General features: G+C 44.6%; 2 protein-coding genes, 2 long non-coding RNA genes, 1 other non-coding gene and 1 pseudogene across 7 annotated transcripts; 2 read left to right on the forward strand and 4 right to left on the reverse strand.

The window, feature by feature from the left end:
* Positions 1 to 385: 385 nt before the first annotated feature.
* LOC100273244 (Putative polyol transporter 1) lies at positions 386 to 2,886 on the forward strand. Of its 2 annotated transcripts, XM_008669290.2 has the most exons (2): positions 386 to 904; positions 1,015 to 2,886. In XM_008669290.2, the coding sequence occupies exons 1-2, from the start codon at positions 787 to 789 to the stop codon at positions 2,445 to 2,447; spliced, it is 1,551 nt and encodes a 516-aa protein (XP_008667512.1). In that variant the 5' UTR covers positions 386 to 786; the 3' UTR covers positions 2,448 to 2,886. The 2 variants fall into 2 exon arrangements, with proteins under 2 accessions (XP_008667512.1, NP_001141158.1); NM_001147686.1 differs by having other exon boundaries at positions 738 to 2,884.
* A 2,660-nt stretch (positions 2,887 to 5,546) lies between these two features.
* Positions 5,547 to 5,622, reverse strand: TRNAK-UUU (transfer RNA lysine (anticodon UUU)). The gene has a single exon. It is a non-coding gene; the product is annotated as a tRNA-Lys (tRNA).
* A 158-nt stretch (positions 5,623 to 5,780) lies between these two features.
* On the reverse strand, positions 5,781 to 6,580 carry LOC103647778 (uncharacterized). The gene is made up of 2 exons (XR_002267714.2): positions 6,390 to 6,580; positions 5,781 to 6,312 (listed from the first exon to the last, which is right to left on the reverse strand). It is a non-coding gene; the product is annotated as an uncharacterized lncRNA (long non-coding RNA).
* Positions 6,581 to 8,049: 1,469 nt separating this feature from the next.
* Positions 8,050 to 8,772, forward strand: LOC103649275 (Werner Syndrome-like exonuclease; annotated as a pseudogene).
* A 4,679-nt stretch (positions 8,773 to 13,451) lies between these two features.
* Positions 13,452 to 14,110, reverse strand: LOC103647779 (uncharacterized). 2 transcript variants are annotated; one of them, XR_002267715.1, is made up of 3 exons: positions 13,930 to 14,110; positions 13,761 to 13,826; positions 13,452 to 13,568 (listed from the first exon to the last, which is right to left on the reverse strand). It is a non-coding gene; the product is annotated as an uncharacterized lncRNA (long non-coding RNA). The 2 variants fall into 2 exon arrangements; XR_002267716.1 differs by having other exon boundaries at positions 13,757 to 13,826.
* Positions 14,111 to 15,654: 1,544 nt separating this feature from the next.
* On the reverse strand, positions 15,655 to 17,291 carry LOC100277678 (L10-interacting MYB domain-containing protein). The gene is made up of 3 exons (NM_001151181.2): positions 16,886 to 17,291; positions 16,459 to 16,768; positions 15,655 to 16,383 (listed from the first exon to the last, which is right to left on the reverse strand). Exons 2-3 carry the CDS (start codon positions 16,765 to 16,767, stop codon positions 15,823 to 15,825), a joined length of 870 nt encoding a protein of 289 aa, NP_001144653.2. The 5' UTR covers position 16,768; positions 16,886 to 17,291; the 3' UTR covers positions 15,655 to 15,822.
* Between the last annotated feature and the right edge of the window lie 7,878 nt (positions 17,292 to 25,169).

Below are 25,169 nucleotides of genomic sequence, written 5' to 3' on the forward strand. Positions count from 1 at the left end.
CTCCAAAAAGCTGAAACAAACAGGGGCTATGTCATGTATGAACTTGGACTTGTATTGTTTATAGTTTGGATTTATATTCATATGAAGTTATATATATTTGATGAGTAGTTTATGCGAGGGATATATGTTATATGAAAATTGCATGGACAATCCTTATTAATTTATGTATACTTGTGTATCTTAGATCGTGTAAAAATACATCGAAATTGTACTAAAAGTTTAATTTTTACATGGCCAAATGATCCTTTTAGTGAAAAAGCACCAAATTCGTTTTTATGAATTTTTGAAAAAAATTGAATAGTGAATCGAAATTTTCGATATTTACACGAAAACCAATTATATTCTCATATAAGGCCCAAAAGAAGAAAAACACCAAAAATCGCCCGATTTTCGGTCGAGATTTTTAACCTGCTCTAGCTCCCCTGCGCCTCATTGTGCATGGGAGGAGGAAGGAAGAAGATGAAGATAAAAAAGAGGAACAACATGAAAGAAAAAAAAAAGAAAACCAGCCCCCAGCACCTTTCAACGAATCCCGGATCCGCCAAAACAAACAATTTACACATTTTCTGCCTGCTGCTCATACTCACAGTCCAATGCCATGTTACCGTGTCGACTCGAAGCACCAAATGATCATATTCTGTATGTACCACACGTCCAGAACCATTAGCCATTGGCCCATTTCTCCTACTCTATATATACGCTTCTCCTTCAGCACAACACTTCAGCAAATCACTACACACACCTTGTCTCTAATCAGATATCAAAGAAGTAGCCATTAAGTTAACGATGGCTTCCGCCGACCTCGCAGAGGCCATCGAGCCCAGCAGGAAGAAGAAGAGCAACGTCAAGTATGCCTCCATCTGCGCCATCCTCGCCTCCATGGCCTCCGTCATCCTTGGCTACGGTACACAACCCATCCTTTCGTTGCTGTCGAAATGTTTCTCGTTTTACTCTTTCCAAGAGTTTGTAGGTGAAGTTTGTGTGTACCGTCAACCAACCAATCAATCTCTGTAGACATTGGGGTGATGAGCGGAGCGGCCATGTACATCAAGAAGGACCTGAAGATCACGGACGTGCAGCTGGAGATCCTGATAGGGATCCTCAGCCTCTACTCGCTCATCGGGTCCTTCGCGGGCGCGCGGACGTCCGACAGGATCGGCCGCCGCCTGACCGTCGTCTTCGCCGCCGTCATCTTCTTCGCGGGCGCGCTGCTCATGGGTTTCGCCGTCAACTACTCCATGCTCATGGTGGGCCGCTTCGTGGCCGGAGTTGGCGTGGGCTACGGGGGCATGATCGCGCCCGTGTACACGGCCGAGATCTCGCCGGCGGCGTCCCGCGGCTTCCTCACGTCCTTCCCGGAAGTGTTCATCAACGTCGGCATCCTGCTCGGCTACCTGTCGAACTTTGCGTTTGCGCGCCTCCCGCTCCGCCTCGGCTGGCGCGTCATGCTCGGCATCGGCGCGGCGCCGGCCGGCCTGCTCGCGCTCATGGTGCTCTGGATGCCCGAGTCGCCTCGGTGGCTTGTCATGAAGGGCCGCCTCGCCGACGCCAGGGCCGTGCTGGAGAAGACCTCGGCCTCGCCGGAGGAGGCCGCCGAGCGGCTGGCTGACATTAAGGTTGCCGCGGGGATTCCGAAGGGCCTCGACGGAGACGTGGTCGCCGTACCCAAGGAGCGAAGCGGCGGCGAGATGCAGGTGTGGAGGGAGCTCATCTTATCCCCAACACCGGCGATCCGACGCATACTGCTGTCGGCCGTCGGCCTGCACTTCTTCCAGCAGGCCTCTGGCAGCGATTCCGTCGTCCTGTACAGCCCGACCGTGTTCAAGAGCGCGGGAATCACCGACGACAACAAGCTCCTGGGCGTCACCTGCGCGGTGGGCGTCGCCAAGACGCTCTTCATCCTGGTGGCCACGTTCCTGCTGGACCGCGCCGGGCGTCGGCCTCTGCTGCTGACCAGCACGGGTGGAATGATTGTCTCGCTCGTCGGTCTCGGGACGGGCCTCACCGTCGTGGGGCACCACCCGGACGCCAAGATCCCGTCGGCCGTCGCGCTGTGCATCGCGTCCACCCTGGCCTACGTCGCCTTCTTCTCCATCGGCCTCGGCCCCGTCACGGGTGTGTACAACTCGGAGATATTCCCGCTGCAGGTGCGCGCGCTGGGATTCGCGGTCGGCGTGGCGTGCAACCGCGTTACCAGCGCCGTTATCTCCATGACCTTCCTGTCCCTGTCCAAGGGTATCACCATCGGCGGCAGCTTCTTCCTCTACTCGGGCATCGCCGCGGTCGGGTGGGTTTTCTTCTTCACGTGCCTTCCGGAGACCCGCGGTCGTACGCTGGAGGAGATGGGCAAGCTGTTCGGCATGCCAGACACGGACATGGCTGAAGCACACAACGCCGCTGCCAAGGAGAAGGCGGTGGAAATGCCGGCAGTGCTCGGCAATGATTGATGCAGCGTCTTACCAGAGCAGCGTGGCAAGATTGGCCTCTGTCCCTTGACTCTGAGGGGTCGCGGTACTGCAGGACAGTGACCGCGTGGTCCAACCAGAGACTCTTCTGCCGGACAGCTGTGCCTTATTGCTGTCGGCGTGGCGTGTGCTTCGCAAGTTGTGAAGCTGTTTGGCTTGTTCTACATACCAGATAGTGAACCCAAAATGCAAAGAAGTATCCAGTAGCAACTGGCAAGGGACACGTGGTTCCGTACTATTTTAAACAAATAGGAAAAATATATCACACTCTTGATTCATTTTTAGATCCCCCAAATTTACCTCGAAAGAAAATCGACACGTCTTGTACCGTGATCTCGTGGGAGGTTCTATGTCCCAATTGATATCATAAGATTATACTATGTTACAAACAAGCAATATACAATCTTCTTTGTTAACTTAATTTATGTTATAAAGCCTCTATCATTTTTTTATCCATCTATTTTATGCAATGTCAGTTCATTTAATATAGTAAAATGGTTATTGAGATTAGCCTCGCCTTAATAATATTTATGGCAGATAAGAGAGGGCCTCTTGTTTTTTAGCCTTAGGGCTGGTTTGGCAGTAACATGGGAAAAGTCCTAGGGGCTAATTTGGCAGCCCAAAACCCAGCCGGTTTCCCGGCCTTTCTACCTGAGAGAAAGTCCACACGGAGATTGTCCCTAGATTATCCATCTGGATCCTTTGGCAGTCCACTATCGTACAGAGATTCGTCCCATTTTCCGGTAGGAAACAACCCTGGCCTCCTAAGGCCAGACAATTCTCCCGACGATTCTCCCGTCCTCATCTCGTCTCTGTCATGCCGCAGCTAGCGCCATCCCCATGCACGCCTCCTCCGACACCATCCTCGCGACCTTCATCTTTGCGCGCCTCCTCTGATGTCGTCCCCGTGAGCTTCTTCGTCGTCGCTCCACCGTCTTCTCCGACGCCACTCCCTTCCCCTCGTTCTGCGACGCCACTCCCTTCCCCTCGGCAAGGTCAGTTCCTGTAGGTCTTGATCCCGCTCTGCATCCCACCTTGCTGCGCCCCTTCCCACCTGTGTACCTCTAGATCCCGCTCTCGATCCCTAGGTCACTCTAGATTAAGCTGTCTGTATGTTGTAAACGGGAGTCCTGCTAATTTCTCTCCCCCCATACGACCCTTATTGACAACGCCTATATTTATCTCCATCCAACCAATTGCTTTGCAGATTCATCCATCGAAGTTAGGGGATGCTACACATATGTTATTTGTGCATCCTGTTCTTATGCTTTATTGGATTGTTGTATTGCTCATCTTTTGCAAAACCGCGTTTATTGTTGGCAAGGTCTGAATTTGCTGGTTCATACATATAGTAACTTCTTTGGAATTGGACTAATCCAATCAAGTTTACGTAATTAGGTAATGTCTCAACTTGCTGGTTCATACAAACTGTTCTTTGGATTTTTTTGGCAAGGTCTGAACTAGCCTAGAGCGATCCGCAATCCTGATAGGTTAGCAGACTGGCCAATGTGACAAGAGCCATGATGTTTGTTTGATGAAATGATATGCTTGTAGTATCATTTTTTTTCAGTTACTACTAGTGCTTATAGTAACTTCTTTGGATCAACCAGCATGATGTTTAAGCACTGGATTGACGCTCGACGTTTCATTACCTTTCTTGAAAACGTAGCAGTTAATGTTAGCAGGATCCTAGATATATACTTAAAAAATATTATACTATCTCTTAAGCTTATATTGTTCACTAGGTGTGTGCCCGTGCGTTGCAACGGGAACGGGAGTACGCTGGGATAAGCACGATACATATCTGATCGGATCTTATATTTCTTTGTGGGTTTGGAGAAAGTTTGCTCGGAAGCCCATCTAGTTAGGTGTTCGTGCGTTGCAACGCAATACAAAATATTGGACAAAATGTCTGGTTATCTATGTGTTCAATAGTATATCCGAAAGAGAAGTATAAAAAAGCAGATAAGTGAGAGAGTGAAATAGAGACAGATGCAAGTGCACCGTACAAAAAAGCATACATGTGTACAATGGCCATGATACAAATAATAGCTTGCAAGTTTATAAAAAATAGAATACAACAGAATTGGACATTAGCATACACCGTTTTAATAGTTGCACATAAAAATACAATCTTCCAGCGAATTTAAGTTGAGTTGCTAGTGTTATATATATATATATATATATATATATATATATATATATATATATATATATATATATATATATATATATATATATATATATATATATATATAAGGAGCTAACGGAGGACTATATAGCACACACAAGCTGTCAGCTAGCGCCTCCAGCCCATCCATCGGACCAGATGAAGGTGGACCAGCCGCTCCCCGCTGCGGCCGCACACGGCCCCGCGGACGCCAATGTGAGCGGGTTTCCCCCCTTTTCCGCCGCTGGCGTGTGGCTCCGGCGTCCCGGAGCGGTCGCGCAGGCCTACCGGATCTCTCCGCTCCGGCCCCAGCGTCGTGCTTGGTGGTTCACTGGTTCCCTCGATTGACCGTCCGTAGATCTGCGGCGTGCGAGGCGAGGCTAGGTCTAGCTACGTGCCCCTGCTGCGCGATTTTCTCGTGGGAGAAGGAGTGTTGCTTACCGGGGAGGAGACGCATTGCCTTCCTGGTCCTTGCGTGCACGCTATGCAAACTTGTCGCCGCCCCATGCTTTCTCCATACCAGGTCGTGCGCGTGGAGCGAAATCGCGGCGGGGGTGGCGGGCGTGCGCGTGATCCGCGGGCGTGGAGCGGAATCGCGGTCGGGGGTGGCAGGCGTGCGCGTGGTCCGCGAACGGGAGGAAAATAGGGGCGGGGGCAGTCTACACTCTACTCTTAATAGTTAGTAGAGAAGTAGTATAGATTTTGCAGGTTACATGGTAGATGTATTAAGATCGAACACAATAATCAGTTCAAATAAAGCACAAATTATTGTAAAAGTTTGCAACATATTTGAACAACTATTCAATTTAAACAATATTATCTAATGAAGCGGGAGAACAGTGAAGAAAAGAAGGGATTAGATGAAGAATGAGCCAAAGGTGAATAAACTAACTGCAAAAAGTAACTGGTGCCGCCGTCCGTGGGGATCGAATGAACCCACGGCCACGTGGTTAAAAGCCACACGCTCTACCACTGAGCTAGGACGACATTACGTGTTTGATAAAAAAATATCTTCTTTTTATTTCTTTAAACGCCACAATTAACTGCGCATCAAAACTACGGGTTTTCCATTGAGCAATTTAAAACGGCTATCAAGCTCCAATTGTAAACATAGAACGCTCAACGAAGCAGTTTACATAGGCAAGGAAACTCAAAACCAGTAAACGAAAAGAACTTGTTCATATCTACAGACAAACAAACATAGAGAATGGTCTTGTAAATCTGGATACTACATTTTTGCCCCCGAGTGTAACAGAAAACTGAAGTGTCTAGGTGTTACACTTCCACTTGGATGTTGGCACACAGTTCAGGTAGTGGCACCAATGGCAGCCATCGTTCCCGTTCTTCCCTTTGAAAAGCATCACCATTGAAATCACAAACCTGTGGCCCAAGAGTTAGTTTGATCAGGTCTCAAAGAATCAATAGAATCGTTGGTTGTTGAAGACTCCCCTGAAAGTACGATCTATATGTCACCCTGATGTGGAAGCTGGTTTGCCAGGACGCCAGAAACTCTTTGTAGCCACAAGAAATTGATGTTTCACGATGACAGTTTCATAGTGTCTGGACTTCAGGATTGGGCGTATCTTCTTTATCATCTCTAACGTGTCTTTCAACACAAACCATCTTCCAGGTCTCAGTATTCTGTCGATTTCAACCACCACGTCGATGAGGTCACACCTGAATAAAAGATACAAATATCACCTCAAGTTTCTGATAGAATGGGCGCACAAACTTATAAAGGTGTGAGAATGCACCTGTTTGTAAGATTTCCAATGAGATTACTCATGTGGAGAAGATCATAGGTACGAGGGTAGGTGCTGAAAGATCTGCACCAGTCATGAGAGCTCCAATCAAACCTCTGTTGAAAATAAGTGGCAAGGTATCTGGTTGACCAATTGGCACAGCATTCATAACCCATAAAGGTTGATCAATGAGTGTTGCGGCAAACCTGGTTCAACAAAAGAAGCTTGATTAGCATTCCCATCATGAAATGAAGTCGCCAATTAGTTTAATACAAAGTGATTGTTAACCAGATTGGCATAAACAAAAATCAGTGAGGTCTTTGGTACAAGTGTAACAGTGAGTTTCTGGGGTCTCTGCCTTACTGACTTTGCAGTAAGCCAGAAAGTAATAGGATCAAAAATGGAGTAACCACTTAGGGCATTGCTGAAACAACTATAATTATATTCAAGGCTTCAGGCTATGATTCAGTATAAGTTATCCTAATTTCACTAAGAAAAAAAATCAGACTGAAAGGCAGCACCCTGCTTTATCAACATATGCTCGGCAGAGCTGCCAACCATTAAAAAAAGGAGACTGGAGTACAAAAAATCCATGTTAAATCATTCATTTATAACCCCTTGTGCCCCAGATGTATCAGAAACAATTGAAAGATATGGCGAGGTGCTCTACAAGCATTAATATTCATGTCATACAAATTGACTTTAACTATATAAGAGAAGAAGCATTAGAAATTTGCCTTAACTTACCCTCCAAACCCAGCATTCATGTCCATTACATTGCGAATGCTTGACCAATTAAATGGGAAGTCACTGAAATATACTTCTGAAAAATGAGCTGTTTCCAATACTTTGTATCAGCTTCAAACTTCTCTTTGTTAGAAGCAGAATCATCAGGTACACTAACATCAAGTCTTTCAGGCCATGGAACAGGCCAATTATATCCTTCATCTGAAGTGGTAATGGCAGTTGTGAAAAGACAACTATCAAGAGGAGCATACCTGCAAAAGAAAAAAAACAAGGGCAATGGTATACATGACATTAGATAGAAAGATTGAATAGCACACATCATGTTAACACTATTTATCAGTGAACCAGTAAAGTTATAATTAGAAATACGCATTTGGAGGTGACAAGACAAGTTTAATAAGTTGTGACCTACCAAGGAAAGTGTGATCCATCTCTCTCGGAGCATAGAGGGGGCTCATTGGTCTTTCTTTCAGCATAGCAAGAATTCGATACTGGCTTTTGATATATAACAACTCCAATTCCATTGACATCTTGAGACTTTACCACTGTTCTCCAGCAGATTGATTTAATCAGAGTAACCATTGCTGCACAAGCAGAAACGAACATTTCAATTAGCATGGAAAAATATTCACCAAATGACAAAATTCAGATAAAATCTCTAGGATGTTGAATATTCTCGATAGAATATATGACAACCCACGAACCATTCCAGTCATCTTGGTCTCTTTGCTCTTGACGGTAGACAGGGGTTGCAGACCAAATGAAATATCCTCCAGGCCTCAGTACTCTATTAAGCTCCAACAATGGTTTTCCACCTGCCATTCAAAGTGGAAGATTAATTAAACAAAAAAAAATCAAGGAAAATAAGGATGCACTTTTCAAAACAGGACACGACTCGAAATCAACAGGGAAGCCCAAGGAACCCATGGAACCTATCGAACGTGATGTGCGCCACATACTGCACGTCCATGGGCAACCCAATCTCCATCTCATAGCTGTCGTCTTCGCCTTCACCACTGCCCACCGGCCTGCACCCAAGCAACGAATTTCGCCTGAATATGTGAGTCGAGCACGGCGTCGAGGGCCGGAACGTGACGCGCGGCCTTCGGCTCGATGGGGCTTCTTTCGTGCATGAGCGGCAAGAGCGAGGCCGCTGCTTCTGATCCTGGGCATCGCGGCGAGGGGGGCGGACCTATGCGGGGTCGGTTGCAGTGTGTGGGGGGAAGGGGTGCAGTCGCGGACCTGTGGTGCGGGTGGCACGCGAACGCGTCGGGCTGGACGTCGAGTGGCGCCCCAGCTTCAGCGGCGCCTACAGCAAAACAGCCATTCACCAGCTCTGCGTCGGGCGTCGCTGCCTCATCTTCCAGCTTCTCCACGCCGACTACGTCCCCAACACGCTGGATGAGTTCCTCATCGACCCGGACTACACATTCGTCGGCGTGGGCTCGAGAACGACTACGACCTGGATGTGGCGAACGCGGAGGACCTGGCCGAACTCGCGGCGAAGGAGATGGGGCGCCCGGACCTCCGCAACGCGGGCCTGCAGGGCATCGCGAGAGCCGTCATGGACGCCCACGTCGAGAAGCCGCAGCGGGTGAGGACGGGCCCCTCGGACGCGTCATCCCTCTCCGACGAGCAGATCGAGTAGGGTTCGCGCAGGGGTGAGGTGTGGACGCCCTCCTCAGCTTCTTGCGCAGGCGGCGGCGGCGGGTTTCGCGAGGATTCTTGCGCAGGCGGCAGCGGCGGGGTTCGCGAGGGTTCTTGCGTAGGCGGTGGCGGGGTTCGCGAGGGCTGGCTTGCGGGCGTGAGATCGGTTCGGTAGTGGAGGTTTCGCGGCGTGCGGGCTTGAGGGCGTCCGAGATTCGCGGCGGATGCGGAGGACAGGCGGGCGTGCGGAGGTTTCGCGCGGGGCTGGCGTGCGGTAGGCGTTGGGTAGGGCGGGGGCAGTCTACAATGCCTTCTTAATAGTTGTAGAGATAAGTATCTGTTTTTTCTAATGAATAGATGTGCTCAGTTCACAGCAATACGATTGATCATGTACATAGTGCAGTATTTGTTTTTTCATAGTGTAGTATCGGTTTTCTGTATCGGTTTCCAAATGGCAGACATGGTATTTTCCTCCCAAGGATATTTGTCTCCCCCGAAAAAACTGCGTCAAGTGAATCAAAGGTAGGAATTTTCCTCCAACGGATATTTGACTATTGTTGCCAAACTAGTCCTTGGTAAGATATCCATCAATGAGATTTTAAATGTCACTTAATTTTCTGGAAGAATTTTTTCTCTTGGGTATATTTTCCCGTCACTCTTTGGGAACTAATGGGGAGAGCTCTTGAGGCTAGCATTACTGTCGCGGGAGCCGGTCGAAAGAATCACCTGGCCTCGGGAGGCCACGGAAAAAAGTTTCTCCTGAGCAAATATCAGCTGGATGATGAACTTCCAAACAATCGATGGACAAACCCAAAAAAATAACCCGTGTGAGCTTTTTTTCCAAAGAAAAGACCAGAAAACCAGTGGGGTTTTGAGCTGCCAAAGCAGCCCTTAGAACATCGGACGCGGACGCGAACGACCTCTTCTCCGTCGATGAATCCGTACGACGTCTCGTGAATGCTTCGCGCGATGGAACATCGGACGTTTGTGTAAGGGGCCGGTATGCATGCCCTGGGTTAGTATCACCTCGCCTAGCCAAGGGACCGTGTTGCACTTATAAGGGCGGGCCTCCCTCTTCTCTCAGCCTAGGTTTTGGGAGCGAGGTGCCCGTCTGAATAGGCTGCACGCGAGCGCATGAACGTCCGACGCTGGCGATGGTGGGCTTTGGCGGACTGACCCAGTGGGTGCGTTACAAATGATATCGGAGCCCACATTGCTGCTGCTGCCTGGGAGAGCTTTGGGCCTCTTTATGCATGCCCTGGGTTAGTACCACCTCGCCTAGCCAAGGGGGCCGTGTTGCACTTATAAGGGCGGGCCTCCCTCCTCTCTCAGCCTAGGTTTTGAGAGCGAGGTGCCCGTCTGAATAGGCTGCGCGCGAGCGCATGAACGTCCGACGCTGGCGATGGTGGGCTTTGGCGGACTGACCCAGTGGGTGCGTTACAGTTTGCTCATGTGCCTGTGCAGGGATGTCGTGGCGGAGCTCTATAAAATTAACGTTTCGGGGTTGCCCGTGCGTTGCGACGGTTTACAACAATACCCACGTAAACTATCTATCAAAAAAATTTCAAGATTTTTTATTGATTGTCTCCGCTCTCTGTATAATATATTTTTTGATTTGGCTAACTGATGTTATTGTTTACTCCATGTAAATATGTCTTGGTACAACACGGCCAATGAAGTGAGTGATTAGAAGAGAGTTCACGACGATTGACTGAATGAACAGAGATTATAAAATGACATAATTCCATCATACACAGACCAAATAAGAGAAAGTTTGTGAGATCAAGTTTATAAAATAAGTCTCACGAAGTCAAACTAATAAAAAAGATAGATCAAAATATGGAGTGATTGCTAAAGTCAGGCATCAATAAAAACTAAATGCGCTCCATATAAATTACGCTACTTCGTAGCAATTACTAACGTTTAAAACCAACAAATAACCTTTCATTTTGCTGTTAGTGTGACAAAACATTGCTGCTCCATCCAATTCAGCAACCTCAAACACCATGTAGTCCATTGCGCCAATGTGGTCTCAGAAACGACCTAATGCTTGCAAGAGCAAAGAACGTTGTGCCGTGCTTGGGCTGTAGCCTCGGCCCGTAGTGCTGGCCCGACCCAACACGATTATTTTTTTATTTTACAAAAAAACGTATATACCTATATACAATTTATATTCAATATTAAAAACATCTTAGCATAATGTTCTACTGGTTAGACAGTTTCACCCAGTGTCTCTCGCCCTTCTTCCATCAGGGCATGGGTTCGAACCCTACCTCCTGCATCGTTTTTTAACATTTTATGCTAATTTATTTAAATGGATCGATAGGCTAACGGGCTGGCCCGACACAGTTAGCAGGCCGTCATGACTTGCCTGTGCCATAGTCGTGGCCCGTGTCGGACGTCGTTACGCTGATTTAATTAAATGGATCGACGGGCTAACGGGCTGGCCCGACACAGTTAGCAGACCGACATGACGTGCCTGTGCCATAGTTGTGGCCCGCGTGCATCTAGCCCGTGTCGGGCGTCGTTACGTTGATTTAATTAAATGGATCGACGGACTAACGGGCTAACCTGACACAGTTAGCAGGCCGGCATGACGTGCCTGTGCCATAGTTGTGGCCCGCGTGCATCTAGCCCGTGTCGGGCGTCGTTTGACATCTATAGACGTGCAGCAGATTAATTTGAAATAGCTGTGAGGGGTTATTTGTAAAAAAATGACGCATGACGACCGTTGAAACTGATGCTTTAAGTATAGTATAGATAGTACTCCCTCCGTTTCGTTTTACAAGTTGTTTCCAATATCTTCGTACAGATTAAGGAATCTATGGATTGACGATTTTGCCCTCCCACAAGCCTCGGCTTAGGTCTTGGCATTTCGTCCAACCTTAGCGGGTAAACACCTGCTGCAAGGGCAAAAATGGTAGTTTACTTTTTATTTGAACTAGAACGACAACTATTATGACTCGTTTTGTTTTACACTAGCGGCGACAAATAAAACGAAACGAATGGAGTATTTACTTCAATTCAGTATCTAAAAATACAATAAATTTGATAAAAAGATATAAAAGTATCTAATTAGAGATGATTTAGTCTTTCCCTGCCTCTAGTAAACTTGATGAAAAGATATAAAAATACAATAGCTTGTTGTTCACTAGAAATAGAACCACTCTTACATACTGCTGGGTGCTGGCGCTGGGCCGAGACGGCGAGACGCAGGGGCCAGGGGCTAGCGGCGCTTCCTGCGCGGCTGCAGCAGGCAGCACGGCACGCGGCCAGGGGCTCCGGCACGCAGCAGGCAGCAGTGCAGCACGGCACGGGGCACGCCGCACGCGGCCACGCGCGGCTGACGCCTGGCAGCCAGAGGCGCAGAGCACAGGCTGACGGACGCACGGCAAGACGGAGTGACGGACACAGGATTGCAGGAAGCAAGCAAGACGGCACGGCAAAACGGTTCTGCTCTCGTTCCTGGCGGCTGCGGCTCGGACGGACGCTGGACGCAGGAAGTAGAACGGCAGAAGGCTGTTAGGGTTTTTTTAGCCAAAATATCTACTATATATATAAATTATTTTTGGGCTACGACTAGGTCCAATATCCGCCCCTCATAGGGTGGACCATTGGAGGTCCCGTGTAGGATTAGACTACCTTCAGCATACTCTTTATCTTACTCTCTATCTCACCCATTATTTTAAACTTGACTTTACAAACTCTTTAGCAGATTCTTTATCCCACTTTCTATTGTAGTCCCTATTTCAAACTCTACTCTATAAACAGTATGATCTATAATGCAAAATAGTAATTTGCACATTCCATGCATGAGTTTTTTTACGGGTGGGTCTTCGGTGGAGACAACCTAATTTAGGCAATATATGGGGCATAGCGAGCACATTATCCGTTTGAAAAAGAAAGCGAGACACACCTAGGCCTGGGAATGGGTCATAATCCGATCCTAACCCCACTTTAATCCTAGAATACTAAGGAGTAGATCCAGCCCTACTTGAATCCAAACTAATTTCGTGCAGCTCAATCCAAACTGATTTTAAAGCCTTTGCCACCCAACCCTGCCCCGATCCTTTCAAAATCCATGACAATATTACATTAGCAATCCAAGGGCCCCCACAAACATGCATGCACCACCACTAGCTTATTGAATTAGTATAATCCATGGACTCACACATACATGGCCACCCATTGCAGAACGCAAGTCTACCAAAAATACAGACCGAAACAGAACTGACATCTTCTGATTTCCCAATCATCCAGGTTGCCGCTCTTAGCTTCTGGTGACGAGCCGGAACAAGATTCGCTCTTCAGGTCCATCATGTAGAAATGTATGCTTGGATGTTGATATTTCACATCCATCTGTATCAAAATACACATCATAAGCATATATATTAGTCCCGGAACTGACAGCAAACATCAATACGAGACTTAGGTTGTCTGAAACCACTTCTCCACATATCCATACCTTCAATTTAGAGACGGTTTGCAGAAATAATGCAGTAATTAATGCAGTAATTAATGCAGTAAATAATTCAGAAATAATGCAGTAAATAATGTCAGAAACGGATCTCGTATCCTAGCTGGATAGCAGGCAACGGTTCAGTAGTTCCCAAACAACTGCTTTGCAGAAATAATGCAGTAATTGTTTCCATTAGAGGTTGCAACAGATGCTCTAAGTAAACCTTGAATGTGCACAGATGAAGGAGAAGGTAAGTCACTTTGTTATCACTGAATCATCGATCTTGCTACACTCAACAACAGGCTATTCTACTAAACATCTGCTCATTGGACCTAAATCTGAAAATGGTGAATCATGAAATTGAGTTTGTATTAAAGAAATGGTGGTGAGCTACCTACAATTACTAATCCAATTATTTATAAAATCTGAATTACTCCACTGTTGCAGTCTTGCTGCTCCAACAGTGAAAATGTTTCTAAAGAGATGAAACTTTGGTGATTAAGAAAATGAAAAAATATTGTTTTACCTACATCAAATTTCCCAATCATCTTCTTCATCATCTGAATCAAACATTCGCTTTCCTGTCATTGGTTCACCTACATGAATTAATGTAGATAATTCAAGTCATTGTCATGTAGTTCATTGTTGCCGATGTAAAGATAAGATAGAAGCAAAGTCTACTTTTATATGATAATTTACCTTCTTCTTCATCATTGAATCCAATCAACCAGTCTTTGGCACAGACTAAGGGTGTGTTTGGTTCAGCTGTGAGCTGTGGAAAAGCTGCTGTGAGCATCCTGCTGTGGAGAAGCAGAAAGTCGTTTGGTTCAAACTACTGTGAAACTGTAGATTTGTTGTAAATTGTCTGTAATGCCCTTGAGACCCTGATACACTGTTTGTATGCAAAAGACTTATAATAATGAGATATTTGTATTACTATGACATAAATAAATATTAAAAATATGATTAATTATACAATAGCATGAAATTGTTCATCGCAAAAGACTTGCCATCTAGATAACTATCTTATACCTCTCTTCCATTTACTATTGAAGTAGCTATCCTATCACGAATGGTGTTCATAGTAACTTCATTCTCTCCCTCTATCTCTTGATCACCATCGTGAGCATGCTCAACATTTGATCCTCTAAGCATGTAGTTCTCATCTGCATCACATCTTCGAAACTCCTTATCTTCCAATTGGCTATCACGAATGAAGTTATGCAATGCAAAACAAGCTATAATGATCTCAACTTGTCGCTGAAGTGGGAAACTCGGCATGGATTTCAAAATGCGCCATTTTTGCTTGAGGACACCAAATGCACGTTCAATCACATTGCGGAGGGAGGAATGCAAGAAGTTGAATAGCTCATGCTTCCCTTGGGGTGGACGCCCACGTCGATGACGAAATTCTGGAATATGGTATGTCGTCCCCTTAAAAGGTGCAAGGTACCCAATTCGATTTGGATAACCAGAGTCGACAAGATAGTATTTATCTGGGAAATAAAAAATATATTAACATTGTGGTTTTAGCACATATCAAGAATTAATAAGTACTAGTTACCTTTAGGAGGGACAGGAAACGAATCAAAGTTTGCTAAGGCGTGGTTGAGGATCCTTGTGTCATGTGCAGATCCCGCCCATCCAGCAACCACAAATGTGAATCTCATGTCAAAATCACATATTGCAAGTACATTTTGTGATGTATCTCCATGAAGATTAGTGTAGTTAACCGTCTCATCAGTCGGGACCACAACCTTAACGTGTGTTCCATCTATAGCACCGATAGCACCTTTGAAATGAGGCTAGAAACGATCTTCTTTCACCTTCTCATGTTCATTTCTAAATGTGGAATCTTTTGGTTTGATATTCTTTTTTGCTAACTTAAGTAAACACTTCAACACTTCCTTGAACTTCATGTGAATAGTCCATGTTGACCTTGTGAAACGATTTTCAGCTTGGGAAAATGATTGGGGCCCTCCAACAATCCATAAGAACATCGCCAATGCTTCAATGGATGTCACATTTCGAGATGATGTCAAACCATATGTGGACACTAATAAATCATGAAGTGCCATAAAAACATCCGGACTCATCCGAAACATCTTGTAGAACTTCCTTGGACGTCGAAAGCACTTCATCACCCAATCATAACCAGTTTCTGGATCTTCTTTTGATATATATTCATCTTTCTGCAAGTACCGCTCATTGTAGAGAGAACCTATGTTACCAAGAAGGGCAGCATGTTGAGATAGCTCATTCAATAAAAGAAGTGATTGATGTCCCTTTTTCCCTAATTCTCCCACACTTGCATCCATCTACACAAAAAAGGAGACAATTGGCACAACCATACAAGAAAAGTAAATTTATTTCAAGCATTCAACCATACAAGGGAAATGAGTCTCAAACATACAACCATACATAGGAAAATTGTCTCAAGCATTCAACCATACATAGGATCCTTGTCTCAAGCATACAACCATACATAGGAAAATTGTCTCAAACATACAACCATACAAGGGAAATGAGTCTCAAGCATAGAAAAATTTCACATGCTTTCACCATCTTACAAGGATACAAGGAAAAAGATGATCATGTGGTTGACTTCTTGTGCTCTCTTTCAATTAAATCAAACCTTCCTTCATTTGTTTCAAGAGCAAATAGTATCTCTCTAAATTCAGCCTTCATAATCAATGAAGTGGCTGTGTGCATCATAGCAGTTTTTTCTTGAATCCCACATGCTTTCACCATCTTCATAGCCTCTGCAATAGTTGGCACTAGGTTGGCTTGGAGAGGAGCTGATGATGCCTCAACACTTGTGCTTATTTTTTCATCTGCACTCTCAATCTTCATACAAGTGTTCTTGTACATCTGATAAAATGGACTCTTCTCTTCCTTCTCTTGAGCTGCTCCGGACATTTGTTTGCGCTTCTTCGGTTTCGGTTTGTTCCAAGCTTCATTGGTTTTCTCTGTGACCTCTAACACATCATCACTAGAGGAATCACATGAGGAAACATCTCCTGGACACATTGCAGTAGCACCCGTGACATGCACCTTGTCAAACAAGAAGTGCAAATCATCAAGGTGTTTTGGTCCATGTTTCCGAAACCTCACATGGTTGCACTTCGTACCCCTCTCAGGATTATTGCATTTCTGAAAAAATATGCAGCGTGTTAGGGGCAAACATATTATGAAGTCATCATGTATTCAGCTGAAAAAAGACATTACCTCAAGGTGTTCATCCCACCATGTGTTAGAGCAATCAACAGTTTGATTTGCCTCGTTCCACCCAAGTCCAGTGGCAACAATCTTCAATTCCATAAATTGTGTAAAATCTTTCTTCAGATTGTCTAATTTATTCTTCAATTGTGTCTTCGTGCATTTCTTTTTCGTTCTTGCAAAAAATTTATCCTCCACATTCTTCCAACCAATTCTAGTGAAAATACCTTGAGGCCTATTCCCAGCTAAAATTTCTTCCTTACAAACATCAATCAAGTGCTTCACAAGGTCATCACCCCAAATTGTCTTCTCAGCCATACTTTAGTAAATAAAAACACAATAAAACACAATAGATTATCAACAGAAGCAACCATTTGAGCTAGATTATCACCACAAGCAACCATTCAAGCTCAAGATTTGTGGAGGAGCATGTCACCTTCACTGTCCAGAGACGAGGATGAGCAGCAGGGGCGCCGGGAGTGGGGAAGACTGCCGGGGAAGGGGCGCAGGGGAGGGTTGCCCGGGGACGCGCGGGCCTGGATCCACGCCGGGGAGGGTTGCCGAGGGAGGGCCGCCGGGCTCGGATCCACGCCGAGGAGAGCGCCGCCGGGGGAGACGCGGCACCAGAGGACGAGCCACCGGGGGATGCTTCACAACTGAGGACGAACCGCCGGGGAGGAGCGCCGCCGGGCTCGGATCCACGCCGAGGAGGAGCGCCGCCGGGCTCTGATGCACGCCGGGGAGGAGCGCCGCTGGGGAGGAGCGCCGCCAGGGAGGTGCGCCGCCGGCTGCAACCCTAGCAGCTCGAGCAGGGAGCTCGTGGGGCGTGGTTGTCGTGTGTTGTTTGGGAAAAGAACGAACCGTTATCTTCATAACCAGTGGCAGTGGGTAATTTTCTCCAACTTGGTTTGCCCCCAACGCAGCAAAAGCAGCCCCCAACCTGCTGTAGAAAATGAACTAGCAAAAGAAGGCTGCTGTGGGAAAATCAACTGTAGATTGGACCCCTTTGGTTCAGCTTCTGCTTTTCCACAGCAGAAGCAGGTTGGAGAAGTCCAACCAAACGCTCCCTAAAGCTTCAAGTGTTTCAGGAGATACTGATGTCCTATTTTTTCCAAGAATTCTACCAGCTGCACTAAAGGCAGATTCTGAGGATACCGTACTCACAGGAATAGCCAAAAAATCTCTAGCCATCAAAGACAATATTGGATAGGCATCTATGTTTTTCTTCCACCATCCTAAAACATTGAAGTTTTCATCCGGCTTGACAAGGATCCTAGGGTCCTCCAAGTAAGTATCCATTTCTGTTCGCTCTGGACGGGCATCCATATTTTGATATGCAAATTGAGCAAATGCATGTTCCACCCTTCTTTTACCGCAGAGAGGTGAAGAAGTAAAAGTCTCACTTCTCATCTGATCCTCATGAGGAATAAAGGCAGGCAAACTAGGACTCCTCATGATTTTCTCATACTCTAGGTAATATTTCTTCAAGTACCTTTTGAGCTCCCTCATCTTCACATCAACATTATCACCAACTGTGTAGAAATAGAACTTGACAAATTCGGTCTTCATTGATGGATCTAGAACATCAGCTATGAGCAACACAATATTAGGATTTTCCCAATATTTTTGGAACTTAGCATACATAACATTTGCCATCTCATTAATGAGTTCATTTGAGTTCCAAGTCACATCAAGCAGCACACCTCGGATAACGAGCAACAACTTGAGAAAAAGATGAGCTGTGGGATGTCTATCGGCTGAGAATGCTTTGGTTGCATCACTAAACTCTTGTAGAAAACCATGAAGAGCTTCTGCCTTTGACCAATCTTCTTCAGTGGGACATTCATGATGTTGCTGTGTTGCATACCTATTAAGAGCAGCCTTATATTTTAGTGCTTCATTTAACATATCATAGGTTGCATTCCAACGATGTGGAACATCAAGAATCAGCCCTGATTTACTTTTAAGACCCAATGCTTGAACAATAGAATTGAAGATCTGCAAACAAGATGGTGTAGATGTCACGACCTTGATAATATCACTCACGCTCCCGATTGCATTTGGAACGACTTTCAGTCCAGCTTGAACCATGATATTGAGCACATGAGAAGAACATCTCACATGGAGGTGTTCACCACTAAAAAACATCTGACTACCCAATGCATCTCGCATATCTTTTATTGCTCTATTGTTTACACTAGCATTGTCCAATGTTAGAGTAAACAAATCCCCAACCAATCCCCACTCTAGCAAACAAGAGGTAATACCATCTTGCACAACATAAGATGTATGAGGGAAGGAAATTTTCTTGAATGCAATGATCTTTTTGTGCAAATCAAAGTCTTCACTAATGAAATGTGCTGTTACACCAAGATAGCCAAGGTTTTGGTTAGAGGACCAAAGATCAGCAGTCAAACTAACATGGGATTTCAACTTCGTAAATTGGTCCATCAATTGCAACTTCTCCTCTTCATACAACAAAATGCAATCTGAACGGACAGTCTGTCGACCGACTAATCGAAAAGATAGTTGGCAGTAATTTATCATTTCTTTCCAGGATGGATCTTCACACTTTCGAAATGAAATCTCTGCGCTAAGGAAGTACTTGGTTATTAGACCTCGAAAGACTACAGGGTCGAAAACATGAGCCTCATCAGGTTTTGTTTTTTGGGTCGCTAAGAACCTTTGTCTCTCTTCTTGTGAAATTGCATGGCAATACGTAGAAATGTGCCTATTCAGATGAGTTGTACCTTTACCCGCAACAGAAGATAAGTGGGCCTTACAGTATTTGCAGATCGCCTTCTCTTTCCCATCTACTAGCTCTGAATCAACATAATCCCAAACTTTAGCCCTTCTTTTTGTTGATCTGCTTGACTGATCAGTTGAAATAACATCATCCATTTCTGGAGCTGATGAAACCCTCTCCATGGCTAGACTGCAAGATCACCAAATAAAAATCGTTACACAAGTTATAAGTGAGGCACACGCCTAGGAATATGGCCTAAAAAATCACAACCAATTTACGTACGGGTAGGGTGCGTGAGATGATACCGAGCCTGCAGCAGGCAGAAACTACCGGTCATAACACATTCTTTTTCACTATTTATTATTGTTAATCGGGTGTAATGATGCCAGAGCCTGTGCTAGCTAGGAATCTGTGATACAGTAGTATACGATCGTGCCTGATAGAAGAGATAGATACTGCACCTCTGTGTAGGTGTTGTGCCGTGCAGTGGGCTAGTGATAGTGACATAGCCAGAATTTGGCATTAGCAATTGAATCGTGAAATACAAAACTTCCCATTAGCAAAGATGTTCCGTTTTCTTGGCAAAGATGGAGTTCGTTGGTGAGAGATGCTTATCCAAAACTTGCCATTAGCAATTGAATCGTGAAATACAAATCTCAACGGACCTGGGATTGAGCAAACTGGGAGGATCCGGGTGCAGCGGTAGCCAAGGTGCTCACGCCGACCAGTCCTAGGCTCCCAGCTGAATGCAGATCAGGAGAAGCCCCTGCGCGGAGCAAACTGGGAGGATCCGGGCGCGAGGCGGTCAGGAGAAAACTGCGCGGAATGCAGATCGCCGCAGGGGAGGTGTCGGTGGCGTGCGTCGCTTGCAGGATGAAGCGAGCGTCGCTTGCAGGATGAAGCGACACGGCGTGCTCCAGACGCCGGCGGGCCCCTCGGCGCTCACCGCCGCTATTCGGACGACCATGTTGAGAACTACGTTACCACGGATCACCAGATCCGCTCCCTTCCCTTCCGTCAGCAGTAGAGGCGCGAGAAGTTGTGGAAGACCCGTCTCCCTTCCCATTAGCACGACAGAGGAAACACAATAAACACAATTATGGGTTGGGCATCTGCCTCTTTCTCTTCTCTGTAATATGAAGGGGTGTACAGGTTCCTTATATAGAGATATGAGACCCCTCAGGGGCAAAGCCGGTATTTGCCCACATAACCCTAACTAGGGTTACTTAACACTCCCCCTTGGGCGAATACCGCGACCAACACATGCCTCGTTAAAACTCCGAAAAACCCAGTGGGAAAAATGTGGAGAAAGAGTGCATGGTGATACAAATTGCATTTGCACTTTGATGCCTCGTTAAAAACCTCATGTGAGAAACTTCAAGAAAACTCACCAAGGAAAAAAGAGTACAACAACTGTCATCGGGACAGATTTCGATCCTTTGGGATCTAGATTCTATCGAATCTTCTACAAGGGCTAACTTTAGAAATGTGCTCCCCCTGATCCTTGCAAAACCATATCAATAAGGCAAAACATCTTCTTCAAGAAGTATATGCACATAAAGACTTAGCAAGCAGATTGCATATCCTTGCAAGGACTAATTCAGGAACTTTACCTCTAGTCACTTCTAGGATATACGAGGTAAGTGCACGTATCAATATAAATAAGCCACTTTGATTGATGGTGTTTGATCGACTGGATCTATATATTTGATAGAAAGTTCCATAAAGGTTCACATATTGATCATCAAGTTGACGCCTTCAGGGCATAGAATATGACATTTATTGTCACACGATTGTGATCAATATAAGCATTCGCTCCCCCTGACGATGACATCTGTCAAAGTCATTATCCCTCATAACTCAAGCATATTCTTCAAGATATATGTCTTATTGTTCATCTGGAATCACGAGAATGGATGAGGTTGGGGTACTATCATTTTCTATCTTACACCACAATTTATACATAGTTGTGCAAAGCAAATAACATGTCCTTCAATAGGACTTAGGGGATAATATAGTTGCAATAATACATATTCTAAATATGACACATCGCTCCAGGCGTTCATCCATTGCAACATCTATGATGGTGTAACAAAAGTCCATCAAAGATCGTAATCCATCAGGGATTTTTCATCGATAAGATATATCGTTATAGTCTGTCATTCTGGCACAATGGGGATATTTAGCCAGTAACACCTAAACCTTATAGGTTTCTGCCATCGTGGCTTTAAAGGATACCGTAATTCCACATCTAGTGGAAATTACCATGAGTAAAACTCATGGAATGCACATGTGCTTATTCGGTGAACTTCAAGTCCTTTAGTACCTCATCTTATTCCTTTTCGGGTTTGTACGGGTCTTTATCCCTTTATAGGGATTATCAAACTTTGGTGTTCAATACAGACTTTGTTTCTTCTGGATAGGTTCCATCTGGGAACGATAGTCTCAACTACGAGATATTCTCCCTACATAGGAGAGTGATCATTCATCAGGAATGTATTATTCGGTATGAGATTTATATGTTGCATATTTATAATTCAAATATATGAGTCCTCCTAGGATCTCATGACGGATCTTCAGAATCCTATTAACTGCATATTTTAATTCATGCCATTTGCCAGATATATTACATAGCGGAACAGTGTTTATTCAACACATATGTGGGATGGGTCTCTCACAAGACCACTTGAACCATCGCATTCACCACACATTATTTCAATAGTGCCCATAAATGTCCGAACTTCAAGCTCGCGACTTTCATTTTGCGATTATTGGTTCAGCCTCGATTGCATTTATCAATGACCCGATAAGAGAGCTTAAAGCACTCATGCCTAGGACTTTGTTTTGGATCCATTTGCAATCTAGAGAGGCAATATAGGTGTCGACATATTTGTCTCCCACATTTAATAATGATCTCCGTTATTTCCCAAAACGAAAGATTCATTGTTCCGTATTCCCAGCACAATGATATTGCGCGCATTGCTAGGAATTTCATCATCAAGATGAACCTCTTCGTGAGGCAAATCACCAGTCGGGCAAGTTCATCGGAGGAGAGTTATTACAGACCACGTGAATCTGCAATCAGAACATATGCTTTGACTAAGGCCAATGGATCATATTCGCAGGCGTCCCCGAGAATAGATCAAATGCCAATAAGTCAAATGTGGATATGATATTAATCCCGGGTATATCCACATCTACATCAGGTAGAAGCATTCAAACCAATATGGTTACTCCTCAACGATTTCTGGCAAACTCCATATACACAGGAGTACACATCGAACGACAGGTTCAGTTTGGCTTTTGTGCGTTTAATAGAATATTGAGGCATTATACTATATGGGCATTCCTCCCCCTAATGCCGAGATGTTCTAAAAGCATACAGATAAAATCCCCAACCACAATCAGCCAGTTGTGGCCAATGTATGCTATGTGGTGATTTATTTGGGAAATCTTACGCACATTACATATAGGGGTTTTATGCAGTGAGCATTGGACTTAGATTAATGTAGTGGCATGAATACTACATGTTTGTCCTTCACATGAAGGGTTAGTCTCAACATCCAGCGAGACTCGCAACAACAAGTTGCTTCATGGTTACAATTCTGCAAACTTATTGTTATTACTACCAAATGCATAGTCAATCATTAAGATTTAGACTGATATGCACAACACTATTTTATCCATAAGGGTCCTTCAGGGGCTCATGCATACCATTCGTCGTTTGGAGCCAGTAGTTGACTTCAGATCAACAAGTAAAATGACCATCAAGGTCTAACGCTCACAAAGACATTCACTGGTTGCATTGTGCTTTTAAGCACATAGGAAAAATGTGTGTGTTTATATTGGTAGTGAAGTGCACGGCATCAGGCCAATGCTGCCAAGCAAAGATTTTTATATGCAGAGATGTATAGTCCAGCTCATTTTATTATTGCCCATGGTTTACCCAATTACTCATACCGTTCTGAAATTGGGTATCGGTTAATGCAACATTTTTAGGTATAATATTTTTGAGAGAGAACTTATAACAATAATTAATTATTTGTGGTGTTGCCAGCAAGACAAACATTTCTCCTCATATTATATACCAAATTGTTCTATAAAGCATTATTTCGATCTCTTCATTGTTCGGCAAAAAGAGAAGCTTTAGAATAGAACAGACAAGGCCAAGAGTTCATTTTTTTATCTAGGAAAAATCACCATATAACTAGCTTTTGATGAAGCAAATGATGATAACTGCTTGGCAAGAACGAAACAAGACTGGTATCCGCCCAGGATCCATCTTCAACAACAGATAGTACTGCTCTCATACGAAGAAATCATCAGGAGTAGAGAGGATACAACAGGTCTCAATAAGATCTTCATATTTCTATCACAAATTATTATCACTAGTAGTCTAGTGGTCAAGACATATGACTCTTCTGGCTCCGAGGACCAAGAATATGTTAATGTCTAATTTAGCTTCAAGCTCTGTTGTGATGTGGGATTTCATAGTTATTTGTCTACTCTTCTCACTTTTGGTAGATCGAAGGTAGATAATGGTAAGCATGCCAAAGGGTGGAATTCAGTGTAGTTCGGCTACATAAACCCCAGGTATGTGTCCATTCAGGACCGACCTTTACCATTTAGCTTACAGTGTATACCAAATTGTCAAAGGACTATCCCGAGTCAATTCTGTGACTATAAGTATTTACAATTCCGAGAGATGTATGCGACACAAGCATAGAGGTCCTAGATAGAACGAGTAAAGTGGTTCGACGGGAACACACTATGGTTTTCACACCAACATAGTGAAAAAATTCTCAGAATAACCTTTCGATGTACTCGCAACTTCGTGTTGCTAGGGTACTAGCCATTTATCTCAAAGTTCGCTTCATGTCGTTCAACGACAAAGAGAGCAACATGTCAACATCTGGTTGAGCAATGTATAACTGAGATTTATAGCCTTAAATCATTTGGTAAGGTCTTATTGCTTACTAATAAAATCCCAATTTGTGATGTCTTCTATGCCAAAAGGGCTTTCATGCATTATATTATATATCTTCGGTTTACTTCGGGTAAAACTTTATGCATGAGGAAAGATGAGAGAATTATCTTATCTGTGTTTCATTTATATTTCAATTTAATTTCCCAGATTTCCAAGCACTATATAGCTTGATATAGTTGTTATGGCCACTTGGCAATATAAATAAATATATGATGCCACACAACACAGTCAAATAAAATATAGAGCTAAACAAAATTGTTTACGAAGGTTGCACATAATGTGACTTTAGGGGCTTGAACAACCCACCACAATCCACGCGAGTACAAGCTCTAGCGTATCTGGCGTCAACGTGTGTGCGACCATCAGGGCTACGACAACACAACAAGCCTTCGTAATAAGTACAACAAGCAAAATTATTGCTAGGTAATTGGGGTACACGATAAATCCACGCAACGTGCGCAACAGGCGCAATCGTGGCTCGATGATCACGGCAGACAGACAGTGCCTACAGGGCATGCGAAAAATACGCGACTCCGCGATGGCGGTTCGACTCAACGGGAGCTGTCCGATTAAACGAGAGTGCTATATAGCAATCACATGACGCAGCCAAGTTCGTACGACATAAATACTGCGTCGTGTTGCCAGGGCGCAGCCAATGCCAAAGCTCAGCCGATTATTAATTTAGTCCGATCGGCATGTCTAGGTACCCACCATACAATTTAATCGCTCGATGTGAGTTCAAAAAGCTCAACGCAACACAGAAATTTAGAGCGATTTGAGTATGCACAGTATAGCCTTCACATATTTTAATAATTTCTGCCAATTATCTATTACGAGAAATAAAGCAGAAAAATAATACTACAATTAATGCATGAGTATAAGCAGATCAGATACATATATGCATTTTCTCATATCCAAGCATGCATTTTTCTACTAATTATTCGTGCCAAAGAATAATTAATTAAGATAAAGAATTTATTTAAATGT

The sequence above is a fragment of the Zea mays genome, chromosome 2 (assembly GCF_902167145.1).
Source record: "Zea mays cultivar B73 chromosome 2, Zm-B73-REFERENCE-NAM-5.0, whole genome shotgun sequence".
NCBI classification, from domain to species: Eukaryota; Viridiplantae; Streptophyta; class Magnoliopsida; order Poales; family Poaceae; genus Zea; species Zea mays.